Raw genomic sequence first — 13,731 nt, forward strand, 5'->3', positions numbered from 1 at the left:
CTTTCTTATTATTTCCTTGAGTCAACAAACATTTGCTGGATATATAAGAGTTCACAGTTGCATAGAGAAACAGATTCATGTTCATTCATTTAGTCATTCAGCAAAAGAGCATCTGCTGTGAGCCAGGTACTGTGCTGTGTGCCCAGAATAACAGCGGTCAATAAAACAGACTGAGGCTCTGTACTTAAAGACTACACACTCGGACAACTGTCACAAGACTGAAAGGGCAAAACGGAAGCATGAAAAGGAAAGATGTGTTGAGTATGGCAAGGTGAGGGGCCACTGTCAGGTGATAAGACAAGAGCAGGCCACATTAAATGGAAGTAAAATGGTTTAACACATGCTTTGGAGGTTAAATTGGGGTCAGAATCCCATCTCAGGCTTAATAGTTGGAATACAAGGCCTCCTGTTTCCCCATCTCTGGCATGGAGATAGTAATGCCTACTTTCTCATAAGGTCGTGAAGATGAAAATGAGATAATAGTACTGCTCAATAAAGTAAAGCTACATGCTTTATAGTTCAGTCTTGAAACAGAAGGGTAATAGTTTTACCTATGAAGGTGGAATAAAGTGTTACGGGGAGAACATGCTCTTTGGGGCTGATTTACATTAGTACATTGGTTTTAACTTTCAGAGCATACAAGTATTTTCATCTGGTTCTTTTATGAGTCTGAGATACTCTGAAATGCAGAGCTTGAGAGACAAGCTTTTGTGCAGGTAGTTTATATTAGGGAGTCATTGAAGAACAAGTGTCAGACTGGAAAGAGAATAGCTAGAGGGACAGCCCATCAAGTTACGTGCTATTGGCCTGTTGCCTCGGAGTAGTGGGCTCATTCCCACTAGGGACCTTCTGAAGAGCCCTGTGGAATGTACATAGAATATTCCCTGCAGACAAGGAGAAAACAGGTATCCACTAGCTACTCCCCTAGTTGGTCACAGGTTGTCTCATGCTAATTGTCTTTCACTTCTAGGTATGGGCGAGCCTCAGAATAGCTGAAGGTTCTTACAGGTTTCTTACATGGAGGCGGAAGGAAGCTTGGGGCAGAAAGAGATGTGCTATACGGCTGAGGTGGCATATTGTCAGGTCACACCTACAGGAGCTCAGAACTGCAGCAGCAACTGGAGTAAAATGATGGGCCAAGAGGAAGTGAGATAGGCACAAAAGGTAGACGATTTCCTTATCCACTCCATGTTCTGCTTAGATCTGTGCACACGTTTATCTGCAGTACCATTCAGGGAGGTGGTTAGGTACCATCTCAATATAGGAGGTTTAGTGGAACAAGACTCAGTCCCACACTGTTGAAACTGGTCTGAAGCTGTAACAGATTCATCATTTCCCCCCACAATGCTCTAGATTTTCCTTTCTTGGCCATCACTTTAGAAGGTCTAGAATGCTTGCCTGATGCGAGCCAGAGAATCTTTATCTGCGAGGCCAGAACCTTAGTTACTCTTGTATCATCAGGCCTTTGCTGCACAATTACCTGTTCACATTCATCACTGGACGTGGAAGCACTGAGAAGCACCGGTGACTCCCTTGGATTCCAGATATATCTCCTGGGTCCCCATTCTGTAGTAGCAACCCTAGCTCCTTATCATGAAGGTCACTTAGTGCTGCTAATACGAAAAAAAATATAAATATATATATATTTTTGGTCTATTTCCCAGGCACAAGAAGTCCAAAATGACCAGGAGGTAATCACAGCTTCAGATTAAAGTGAAATCCTCTGATACTGTGATTTATAATAAATATATATTTAGTCTTTGTCCTTGTTTCTGGCCCAGAGCTCCTAAAACCCTCAGGATTTTCTAATGATAAGATAGAGGTATCTTGTTAGGTTACTGAGCTAAGTTTTGACCATATTTAAGCCTGGGTCTGGTTGCCAAGGGAACCAACAGTGATGAGACGTTGGAACTGTTTAGGATATTTAGGATAGTTCTATTCTTAAATTTTGAGGAACCTTCACGTTGTTCTCCACAAGTGGTTATACCAGTTTGTTTTCCTACCAACAGTGCACAAGAGTTCCTTTTTCTCTACATTCTCACCAACACTATCACTGGATTTATGAATACCTTCTCCCATTCCATAGGTTGCCTTTTCGTTTTGTTGATTGTAATAAAATATTTTTGTTAACATCAAGAATTTATTGAGCAATATATTCCTAAGAGTTTAATCAATTCCTAAAGAATTTTTTTTCTTACCACAAACAATGCCCCAAATCACACCCAGAAGTGGTCTGGTGAGAATACCAATTACCAACTCATCTGAGTGCTTAATGTTACCATGTGTCTGACCATTATTGCTGGCCCTGAGCACTGGGCACAGGAGCCTACACTGGTATTGCTGCCTCTGTTGGCCCAAAAGCTCAAGCGTATTAAAAGCAAACCACCAGAGAGAGTTTCTCAAGGTTCCCATATCTTCCCATCACTTGCTCTTGAGTTTGGGAGAATGTGATTGGCTGTGCCTGACTTCTATCTGCAGGGAAGGCTGAAAAAGCAAGGGTATGGCATGTTCAGCTCTAAAGTATAAGGCAGATAAGGAATTCCCAAACAAGAAAGTGGTTCAAATGCTGAGCATCCAAAAATGACAAGGAACTAGAACCAGATCATAAGGCTCTTACCATAATTAAGACCCTTAGGCTTCATCCTGATGGCAATGGGAGTCACTGAAGGTATTAAGCAGGAATAACCTGATAAGATTTGCATTCTTGGAAGATCATTCTGGATCTGGACAAGGATCTCAGGGCAAGAAAGGCTAGAGGATGACCAGTAATCAGGCTGTTGTAAGACTTCAGGCTAGGAATGATTTTCAATTTTGAGACAGCCCTGTATGAAGAACAAAGCAGTCCCTGCTAATCCCAGGATGACTCATTTGGATGTGAACTTGTCGAAAGCTTTATGAAAGTCTAAATATATTATCTCTATTAGTTCCCCTTTATGCACATGCATGAGGAGCCAGTCTTCTTAATATTCCTTTATCTGTATATGACATCCCTTCCCCTCTCCAGGATAATATTGCTTCTGTAACAGGCTGGTTTATTAAATACTGTGTCTTTTTACCCTTTATTATGGATCCTGCCTAGAGGAAAAGATTACATTCATGCTCAGACAAAATCCCATTGGGTTCATTCCCTGATTTATTTTCCATTTTATTTTTTCCTCATTCTTGGTAGCACTTGACACAGTCTCATAACTTTGGGGAAGATACAGAGTCCTAGTTATTTCTCCATTCTTCAGGTTCATTAATGGAGTATTTGAAAAGATTAGAGATCTGTATGTGAAACTATCTTGATCAAATATGCATGATTTAAAAATATGGACAGTACCTTAAAATTAGCTCTAAGTATATTCAAAGACTGAATTTCAAAGTTTCTGCTGCTACTTTCTACCTTTTGGTGAACACATAGAATTTTATCATGTTTCTAATAGAGGATCTGTGTGTACCTCTGATTGTAATGCTTGCACTTGTTTCCCTGCTGGCCTCCTTGTTTACTGCCATTTCCCTAGCAGAGATAGAGATCCTTTCTGTGACCCGGAGGGACATTGAACTAAGTCATCCACCTGTACACCCTTCAACATCTCAAGAAAGTTCAGTGTGCAAAAGTCTCATTGCCAAGCTTCAGGATTTGAAAAATTAAAGTCAAGCTGAAAGTCTGACATCGGATCTCTGAATGTTGCTGGTGAAACATCTGAGATTTCTGCAGCAAACTTACCCTTAGAATTCAAGTTCTGGGGCTCTTGGGTGGCTTAGTCATTAAGCGTCTGCCTTCGGCTCAGGTCATGATCCCAGGGTCTTGGGATCAAGCTCCGCACTGGGCTCCCTGCTTGGCGGGAAGCCTTTTTCTCCCTCTCCCTCTCCCCCTGCTTATATTCCCTCTCTCGCTGTCTCTGTCTCTGTTAAATAAATAAATAAAATCTTTTTTTAAAAAAAAGAAGAATTCAAGTTATTTTCCTCCATAATCACAAGGATTAAAAAAAAAAACCTGATCAGTTTTGAGTTAATTCTTTACTTCTATCACCAGTTGCATTTAAATCATTCCTCTCTTATTTAATAATTAGGTTCTAAAAATATTGGGGGTGGGAGTGGGGAAAGGAGGCAACTGGCTGAGGCTGCTCCAGAAATCAATATAGGAAGGACTCAGTGGTTGCAATATGAAATTGTTGTGAGTAGGAGGAGAAGGTGTAAACTCTTGAAACTGCATTTGCATGGTTAAGCATATTTTTTTTTTACTTACATTATGTTTCATAATTAAAAATATGAAATTTGCTAGAGAGTGTTTTATTTATGCTTCATATAGGATGGAGACAGCGTCAAAGAGTTACTACTTTTTATATGAAGTGGCTTGGGTGAGGGTAGATGGAAATAAGGGAGGTCAATTACCCTGAAGCCATCTATTACAGTCTGGATAGACAGCTTCTCCTCCAAAATCATGCTCTGCAGAAGGCGGGGCACAGAAGTGTTTGGTCCTATCAGGGTATTTGGGAGGAAGCAAGGAAGCACCAATGCAAGCTGCAAGGGGAGTGAGTTGCTGTTAGTCTGCTGGTACTGGAGATGCTCTGTTTCCTGGAGCCTTTTGGGTGGAGGAGCCTGTGTCCTATTGACTTCTAGGACACTGGCTGTCAGATCTCCTGCATTGATCACTTACTGAACCCTGGCCATGTACTAAGCACTGAGGATACTTCTATGAAGAAGATAGAGCTCCTTCTTGGAGGCAAGTACATTGGAGAAAAACATAGCAGCTAGCACTTAATTAAACTTTTACTTGTATTCTAGGCACTAAACTAAAGAAAGGGCTTTACACATCTCACAACATACCTTAAAAATCCCCATTATGCAAAAGAGATTTAGAGAGGTTAAATAATTTGCTTGAGTCCTCAGCTAATAACAGCTGAGTCAGAACTTAAATCTGGGCAGGCTGACTCCAGAGAGCAGATCTTTAACCATTCTTTAAATGGGATGAAGACTGATGCTCTGTGGAATTGGGTACTGAGAAAGAATGGGGGCTCTGGAGGACTTAAGAGGTGGAACTTTCTAGAGTTAGGGCCTGCCACTTGCACTTTCAGATTTTCTAGCACATTCACAGGTATACAGGACGTTAGAGTCAGAAAAATCTTTGAAGATCTGCCAGTCTCATGGCCCAATTCTATAGGAAAGGATTAGGGAGGAGAAATGACTTGTCCTATTCTTCAAGAAACCTTGCTAATTTGAGGATTAGGAGTCTAGGTTTCAATTAAGAACGATGGCTCTGATTGTCCATGTCACCTGTTTGAGATTGAAAATGAGACTTGGGATAATTGAGACAATTGCTTAACAACCTCCTTATCTCATATATACAGGAAACTCAAAAAGCCATTTTAATAAAGATGTATTTGGAGAAATCAGGCAGATGTTTGGAGCATTTCCTGTGTAAAACAAGTATTCACAGATTTGTCTCTTGGGACTGTGAGAGTGAAGATGTTAGATCCAAACCCAACACCTCCCATGTTGTTCTTGCTGGATTCCCACAGGAACGTATCCCTGGTGGGCACCAGCTTGCCCAGCAGCAGCCATTACCCCTCCTTTCCTTCTGATAGAACCCCTGATTTCTTCAGGAGGTTGGTGGAAGTCCCTTTATCCCAGGCAGGGTAGACATGACCCTAGCCCCAGGGAATGAATCTGGGATTGGGCTAAGAGTGGGCAAAGAATCCAGCTCTGAGCATAAGACCTCAGGAGAGTCTGGTGGGAAGGGCTTCCTTTCTGGAAAAAAAAAAAAAAAAAAAGACATTTCCCAAGGAGAAATCCTTCCTTTCCCTTCCTGCTTTTTCTTTCTTCTCTTCTTCTAAGAGTGTGGATATAAAGCCTAGAAACGAAATGAAGGTAAAACAACTTGCCAAAAATTGCGAGTGGAAAACCAGAATGAACTTGAGTCCAGGGTCACTCAGTGCCCAACCTGCCAACCTCAGACTCCTTTTTTATGAGATAAAGTCCTAGTTCTTAAGCTAATGTTAGATTTTCAGTTTTACAATTTTTTACAGTTGAATGCATACTTAAATACCATGTCGTTTTATTCAGAGAAATCATGTCATAAAATATACCTGTCCTTCAGATTTTAATTTTATTCATAGGATCCAAAATAAAGGCAATAAATGCTCACGGGTGAGCAAAACTGCTCTATTTGTTAAATTTCTCTTCCAGGTAACGTATAGCATTGCATACACTTGGTTTTTACAAGGTATCTGCTGGTGGCCGGTTAGCTCAGTTGGTTAGAGCGTGGTGCTACAAGGTATCTGCTGCTGATAGTGCTGTGGTGAGTTGTGTGGAAGCTTCTGATGTAATATTGATTATTTATTTATTTATTTATTTTAGGCGATGTATTTATTTATTTTAGAGAGAGAGAGAGAGAGAGGAGTGTGAACAGGGGGAGGGGCAGAAAGAAACAGAGGAAGAGAGAGAGATGCAGACTCCCTGCTGAGCACAGAGTCTTAACCTGGATTCCAGGGCTCCATCTCCCTACGGGAGATCAAGAGTCACATGCTTTTCCAACCGAGCCACCCAGGCACCCCATAATTTTAGATTTAAAAAACCAAGAGTAGGCTAATTAGAGTCCCAAAGGCACACATGATGAGGCAAGATTCCTCCAGGAAAAGTTCTGTAGCTAGTCATATGCAAACTACTTACATCAAAGTGTAGAGTCTGTCTTAATTTTCACATTAACTGAGCTATTAATATCCACTCTTGAGATCTTAAATTGAACTTTAATATCGTTTTCTTGCTCTAAGACCTAAAAGATGATGAAAGAAATCCTTCTAAATTTTCTACACTTTGGGCTTCTGTTACTTATTGCATGAGAATCATCATCTAAATGCTTGTTTGTTTGTTTTAAGATTTTATTTATTTGTCAGACAGAGACAGCACGCACAAGCAGGGGGAGCAGCAGGCAGAGAAAGAAGCAGGCTCCCTGCTTAGCAGGGATCCCCATGTGGAACTCAGTCCCAGGAACCTGGGATCACGACCCGAGCTGAAGGCAGATGCTTAACTGACTGAGCCACCCAAGTGTCCCATAAATGCTTGTTTATTTAGCAACAAGGATCTTGACTTATTCATTCCGGTGTCACCTACAGTAAGTGGCACAGTAGCCTCACTGAGGGAGGAATGGATACATATTCACTGAGTCGCAACAACAGCAATAAACAGTAACAAAAGTAATGGCTAATATTTCCCTATGCTCACTATGTGCCAAACCCAGCTTGGGTGCTTTCAATGCCTGGTTTTATTTCACCCCCACCAAATCTCTGTGAAACAAATAATTTCCCTCTTTCACATGTGGAAGGTGAGCCTCAGAGAGGTTAAGCCACTTGCTTAAACTTATTCAGCCTTGAAAGCACAGTCTCAATTCCGAGTCTTGGATTTGGTAATCCAAGACTGCGTTTTACAGCTGAGGAAACAGAGGCTCAGGGAAGTTAAGTAACTTTCTCAGGGTCACACAGCTAATAAGTGGTAGAATCTGGATTTGAACCCAGGCAGTCTGGCTCTAGCATCTGTTCTCTTAACTATGAACTATACTAACTCACAAAAGGATAAACTTTGGGCATACCTCAGATTTGTGATGCAGTTATACATAAAGTTGATAATATGAAAATGAAGGTTAGTTGATTACTAAATGTAATGAAGCTTAAATGTCAACTTTCAAGCCTTTTTTTTTAATTTTAGTAATAAGATAACTTTCTGAGACAGAACTTACTTCAAATCCATAGTGATGAATTTTTTCATCACTCTGGAAAATCATAACACAGAAACTGCACACTAACTTCTAACTTACAAAGAATTTATACCTAGGCCTTAGCTTTTCTAACTCCTCTCCTCTTTCCCACATTCTCTGGGTGCCCCACCTGGGCACCAAAGCTCGCTCTACTGTTTCTAAGGTAGTTTTCCAAAACAGTGGTCCTCAGCCTTGCCTGTGCATTGGAATAACTTGAGGAGTTTCAAAAAAACAAAAACAAAAACAAAAACAAACCCCTCTCATTTAGGGCAAGAATATGCAATTAGAAAAAAACAGTCACTTCAACAAATGGTGTTGGGAAAACTGGATAGCTACATGCAGAAGAATGAAACTGGATCAATTTCTTACACCATATACCAAAAATAAATTCAGAAGGGATGAAGGATCTAAATGTGAGATAGGAAACCATCAAAATCCTAGGAAAGAACACAAGCAGCAACCTCTTTGACCTCAACCATAATAACTTCTTGCTAGACATGACTCCAGAGGCAAGAGAAATGAAAACAAAAATGAACTGTTGGGATTTCATCAAGATAAAAAGCTTCTGCACAGCAAAGGAAACAATCAACAAAACTAAAAGCAACCTACAGAATGGGAGAAGATATTTGTAAATAACATATCAGATAAAGGGTTAGTTTCCAAAATCTATAAAGAACTTACCAAACTCAACACCTAAAAATTAAATAATCCAGTTAAGAAATGGGCAGAAGACATGAAATAGACATTTTTCCAAAGATATCCAGATGGTTGAGCACATGAAAAGGTGCTCAACATCATTCATCATCAGGGAAATGCAAATCAAAACTATAACGAGGTATCACCTCACACCTGTCAGGATGCAGAAAATCAAAAACACAAGGAACAAGTGTTAGTTAGGATGTAGGAAAAAAGGAACCCAATCATCTATCTGCTTTCAGGGTAAAATGTTAGAAATCTGTATCTGCAAGGCTACTTCACAAATATGGACACAAACTTATATTTGTGTCAAAGATGAAGTGACAGGGGTGCCTAGGTGGCTCAGTGGGTTAAGCCTCTGCCTTCGACTCAGGTTATGATCCCAGGGTCCTGGGATGGAGCCCCCGCCACCCCATAGGGCTCAGCAGGGAGCCTTCTTCCCCCTCTCCCTCTGCCTGCCTCTCTGCCTTATTTGTGATCTATCTCTCTGTCAAATAAATAAATAAAATCTTTAAAAAAAAAAAGATGAAGTGACAATTTTCTCACTGATGTTGTTATATTTAATAAAGTTGAGAACCTGAGCAGTTAAAAAAAAAAAAAGGACCTTCATGCACAGTTGGTGGGAATGCAAACTGCAAAACTGCAAACTGGTGCAACAACTGTATAAAAGAGTATGGCTTTTCCTCAAAAAGTTAAAAATAGAACTACCCGGGGCGCCTGGGTGGCTCAGTGGGTTAAGCCTCTGCCTTCAGCTCAGGTCATGATCTCAGGGTCCTGGGATCAAGCCCCACATTGGGCTCTCTGCTCAGCAGTGAGCCTGCTTCCCCCTCTCTCTGCCTGCCTCTCTGCCTACTTGTGATCTCTCTCTCTCTCTCTGTCAAATAAACAAATAAAATCTTTAAAAAAAATAGAACTACCCTATGATCTAGTAATTGCACTACAGGTATTTACCTAAAGATTATGAAAACACTAATTTGAAAGGATACATGCACCCCTATAGCAGCATTATTTATAATAGCCATGATATGGAAGCAGCACAAGTGCCCATTGATAGATGAAAGGATAAAGAAGATGCAGTTTAAAAATAAAATGGAATATTATTCAGCCATAAAAAAGAATGCAGTCTTGCCATTTGTGACAATGTGGACAGAGCTACAGAGTATAATGCTAAGTGAAATAAGTCAGAGAGAGACAAACACCATTATGATCTCACACCTTAGTGGAATTTAAGGAACAGAATGAGTGAACAAATGAAAAAAAGGCACAAACTGAAACACAGACTCTTAAGTATAATGAACAAACTCATGGTTATCAGAGGGAAGGTGGGTGGGGGGATGGGTGAAACAGGTGATGGGGATGAAGGAGGACACTTGTCATGATGAGCACCGGAGTAAGGCATAGAATTGTTGAATCACCTTATTGTACACCTGAAACTAAGACAATACTATATGTTAACTATATTGGAATTAAAATAAAAATCTTAAAAGAACTTAAAAAAAATTCATTTGGGCTCTATCCCCAGCATTTCTAATTTAATTGATCTGAGACATACCTCAGGCAGTTTTAGAAGCTGCCAGGAGATGGAAGGTCCAGCTGAAGTTAAGAACCACTGTGGTGGCTGCAGCATTTCTCGACCTTGGCACCATTGACATTCAGTACTGCCTAATTCTTTGCTGTAGGGGACTATCCTGTGCGCTTTAGACTGTTTACCAGGGTCCCTGACTTTTATCTGCTAGATGCCAGTAGCAACTTCCTCAGTTGCGACAACTAAAAATGTCCTAGAGTTTGTCAGATGTCTTGGGGGACGCACAAAATCGCCCCTATGGAGAACCATTGCTCTAGAGCCATTGCTACTGTCCAAGCTGTGAGAGAAGTATCTCAAAGAGAAAAAGGGGAAGAGTGGCTTCTATTGCATCTCAGACAGGAAAATATGTAATGATGCCAAGGGGTTCTGTCAGAAAACTCTCTTGTCATTGGAGGAAACTTAATTAGGAGGAAACTTAATTTTTTAAGAATTTTTATTTCTCGGGAAAGAGATAGTATATCTCTTCAGGAGCTTGGTAGAGGAAAGTATCTTCGAGAATAGGGCATTAAGGAAAGGGCACAGATCTTTCTTGCTGATCTGAAGCACAACAGAAGGAAACTAAATCTTTTTTTAATTAGCGTGAACAGCCTGGCTGGGTGAAATATTGTCTCTTGCTGAGGAGTTGCTGCCAACAAGATAAAGTGGAGGAGATAAAAGCACAAGGGCTGGGACCGCATGGATGTAAACGCTGAATGTTTCCTCAGCTCTGGGAAGGCTCGGCCACCAAAGTGATGATGGAGTGAACAGAAATGGATGAGAGTCTAGGTACGTGGGTATGAGCAGAGTTAGAGGAGGTTATTCTGAAAAAGTTGGAGTTTGGGAATAAACTATTTGAGTGGTCCTCTTAGTTTGGGTCATCTGAGAGGAGAGCCTAGGAAGCACCCAGAGTGTGGGAAAGGGAGGCAAGGGAAGCTAATCCCAAGAGCATTGTTGGACATGGCCTCCGTGGGCAGCAGAGCTTCATCCGGCTCTGGAAGTTCAAGGGGCCAGGGCCAAACACAAGCCTCAGAGGTGTGGGGCAAGAGGGCTAGAGTGTTTATCCACGAATTCCTATTTGTCACGGGTTGAGGGCTGTGTCCAGGGCCATTCAATCCCAGCACTTCTGGTGGCTTCTGGTTTGGGCCTTGGGCAGAGTTGCGAGTGTGGTGCAGGCAAGTGAATTTGGCTGGTCAGCACTGGATGGTGCTTGCTGGTGGGAGATGGGCGGGCTATAGTGGCCATAGTGGCCAATTTCAACGCTTGTTTAAAGGTATTGACTGGTTTACTAGTTAACAATGTTCCATTTTTAATGAAGAGTTCTTTATATTAAGGAACATTAGAAAGGCACACCAGCCTCTGTCACCACCTTACTGTTGGAGACCATGAAATGAAATGAAACCAATGCCAGAAGCCTACCAGTCATCTTGGCTCTGTCCTCAACTGCTCCTCCCTTCAGCCCTTGCATACAGATCATGAACAAGGGCTCTCAGGAGTTTACCCACTTCTGTCTCTGCTGTCACCTCATTAGTCTAGGACAATGCTGTGTCTTGTCGCTCTGCACAATTGCTTTTCTTCTAGTTCCTTGAAACTACAAGGCTTTTTGTTTTGTTTTGTTTTAGAAGACTCCTCCTCTGTGCTATATCCCCAACCCAACCTTACCCTTCCAATGACTTGCTTCTTCTTATCTTGTAGGTCACTTCTTCATTGAAGATCTTCTTCTCTAAAGAATGATTTCCCCTTCCCATATGCTATTCCCATCTCAGTTCCTGTTTGTTTTGTTTTGGCATGTTTCACAATTTGTAATTATTTTGTTTATTTCATCAGTCTCCCTCTTCAGAATGTAACCTCCGTAAGGGTGAGAACCATATCTGTCTCCTGGAGCACCATATCCCACATAGGGATGCCAGATTTAGCAAATAAAAATACAGGTTTATATGTCTGTATTTGTACCAAAAATTATTCAGGGTTTATCCAAAATTCAAATTTACCTGGGCATTTTGTGTTTTATTTGGCAACCCTAGTTTCTAGGCCCTGCTACATAGCTGACTCTCACTACATGTTGTTAAATAAAAACTTGATAGCAGCATATCAAAATTACTACTAGGATAACAAAGTGATATGCTAAACCTATAGAACTAGAAGAGTAAAAAACACACTTGCCATTCATTTCTGTTCTGATTTGCCTGTCTATTCTCTCCAAGAGAACCAAATCAGCTCACCCCCAAAATCTTGGACATCCCAGTCCCCTGGAAGGGATGACAGCCACTGGAGGGGAGCTGTTAGGAGCAGCATTTATACACCATATGCTGCCTCAGTTTTGCTTGGCTTTCTGCTGTGCTGGGGCCTTAATCTTCTTCGGCCCTGATCTCCCCAGACTGTGAGCTCACTAAGGGAGGGAGGAGATGACTTCTTCCTTCTCAATCATTCACCCCCAGTGTCTCATGTTGTAGATGACACATAGGAAGGACTCAATGAATGGTTGCCAAATAGACTGATATATAAGTGAATAATAGGGGGCCCAAGTACTCTGGTTTGATCAGGCCCAGGGTTTCTTGAGATAGGGGGCTTTCAATGGGGAAATAAGGCAGTTGGTCCCCTCAGTGAATGATGCTCACTCTTAGTGGCTGGGCCTCTTTTCCATAATCATCCATATTGGCTGCTACATGACTACATGATCAGACAGCCTGCTGGCGTGGCTGTCCATCTGTTTTAGGATGGTGCTGGATGTATAGAGCTCTGCTGAACACCTATGCTTGCCTATGCCTGGGACCTTGGCCTTGGTCCTTCCTTGTGGACCCTTGATCATGGTCCTTCCTTGTGGCTTGGTCTTGTGGTCTATGATAGACACTATGGATTTACACTCTTGGAATAAAGGCATTCAGGCTAAACTCATGTGAAGGGCTCTTGATCTTGAGTCAATCTCATGGACCCCCAGTCCTGGCCAATATAGGTAAGCCTCATCAAGACTTGATTATGACGAATTGCTACTTCCACAGAACACCAGCCAAGTATTTATTGAGTAATTAAGCTGACATAGAACTTTTCAAATACATTTCTCCAAATGTCTGAGTTACTTGCCTGTGAAAAAAATGAGTTCTCATTTTAACCAATCCCCTCCACCATACTGCCAGAGGGCATGATTCTAAACAAAAACCACACAAATCCATTTTCAATTATGGCAGCAATGCTCCGTTAAGTCCTGCTGGTTTCCTGGAATTGGGGGTGAAGTGACTCTTGAGAGGTTCCCAGCACTTATAGTAGTTCTCATCCAAACAATTAGAGGTCTTGAGCCCCCACTTTGTGACAGCCATACTTAGAGAAGACTCAAACATAAATGCCTGTAGGAAATGAAGAGGGGGGCAAGAAATAAGTGAGTTGGATAATAAAACATATTCAATTTGATGTCAAGAAAAAAGATGTAGGTAGGCAGAATCTTTGAATAATAAGTTGTGTGCTAACATAGTGAGGATAGCAGGCTCACACCTGGGGTTCTGGCTCTGGTGCCACCACTTAGAAGCCAGTGAGACTCTGTGCAAGACTCTTCTCTGAGTTCCATGTTTCATTTAATTCAATTAAAATGGAATTGGGCATGTAAGCTTCACATTGTCCTATAGCATTATGGAGCTAAATTTACTACATCCAAGGGTAGAAGCAAAAACGTCCTAGGAATATTCTTTTTCTTAGGGGCCATCACTCACTATGGCTATGTCCTTGTGGGGAGGCCATGCTCCCCATT

General features: G+C 41.4%; 1 protein-coding gene across 1 annotated transcript in view; it reads right to left on the reverse strand.

Moving 5' to 3' along the window:
* Positions 1–12,980: 12,980 nt before the first annotated feature.
* HGD (homogentisate 1,2-dioxygenase) overlaps positions 12,981–13,731 on the reverse strand; it is a 42,359-nt gene continuing 41,608 nt past the window's right edge. Inside the window, exon 14 of the mRNA XM_032852333.1 lies at positions 12,981–13,333. Within this exon, the coding sequence (XP_032708224.1) occupies positions 13,169–13,333 (165 nt within the window). The 3' untranslated portion in view covers positions 12,981–13,168. The remainder of the gene's footprint in view (positions 13,334–13,731) is intronic.

The sequence above is a fragment of the Lontra canadensis genome, unplaced genomic scaffold, assembly GCF_010015895.1.
Source record: "Lontra canadensis isolate GAN:19392208 unplaced genomic scaffold, GSC_riverotter_1.0 scaffold6, whole genome shotgun sequence".
In the NCBI taxonomy this organism is placed as follows: domain Eukaryota; kingdom Metazoa; phylum Chordata; class Mammalia; order Carnivora; family Mustelidae; genus Lontra; species Lontra canadensis.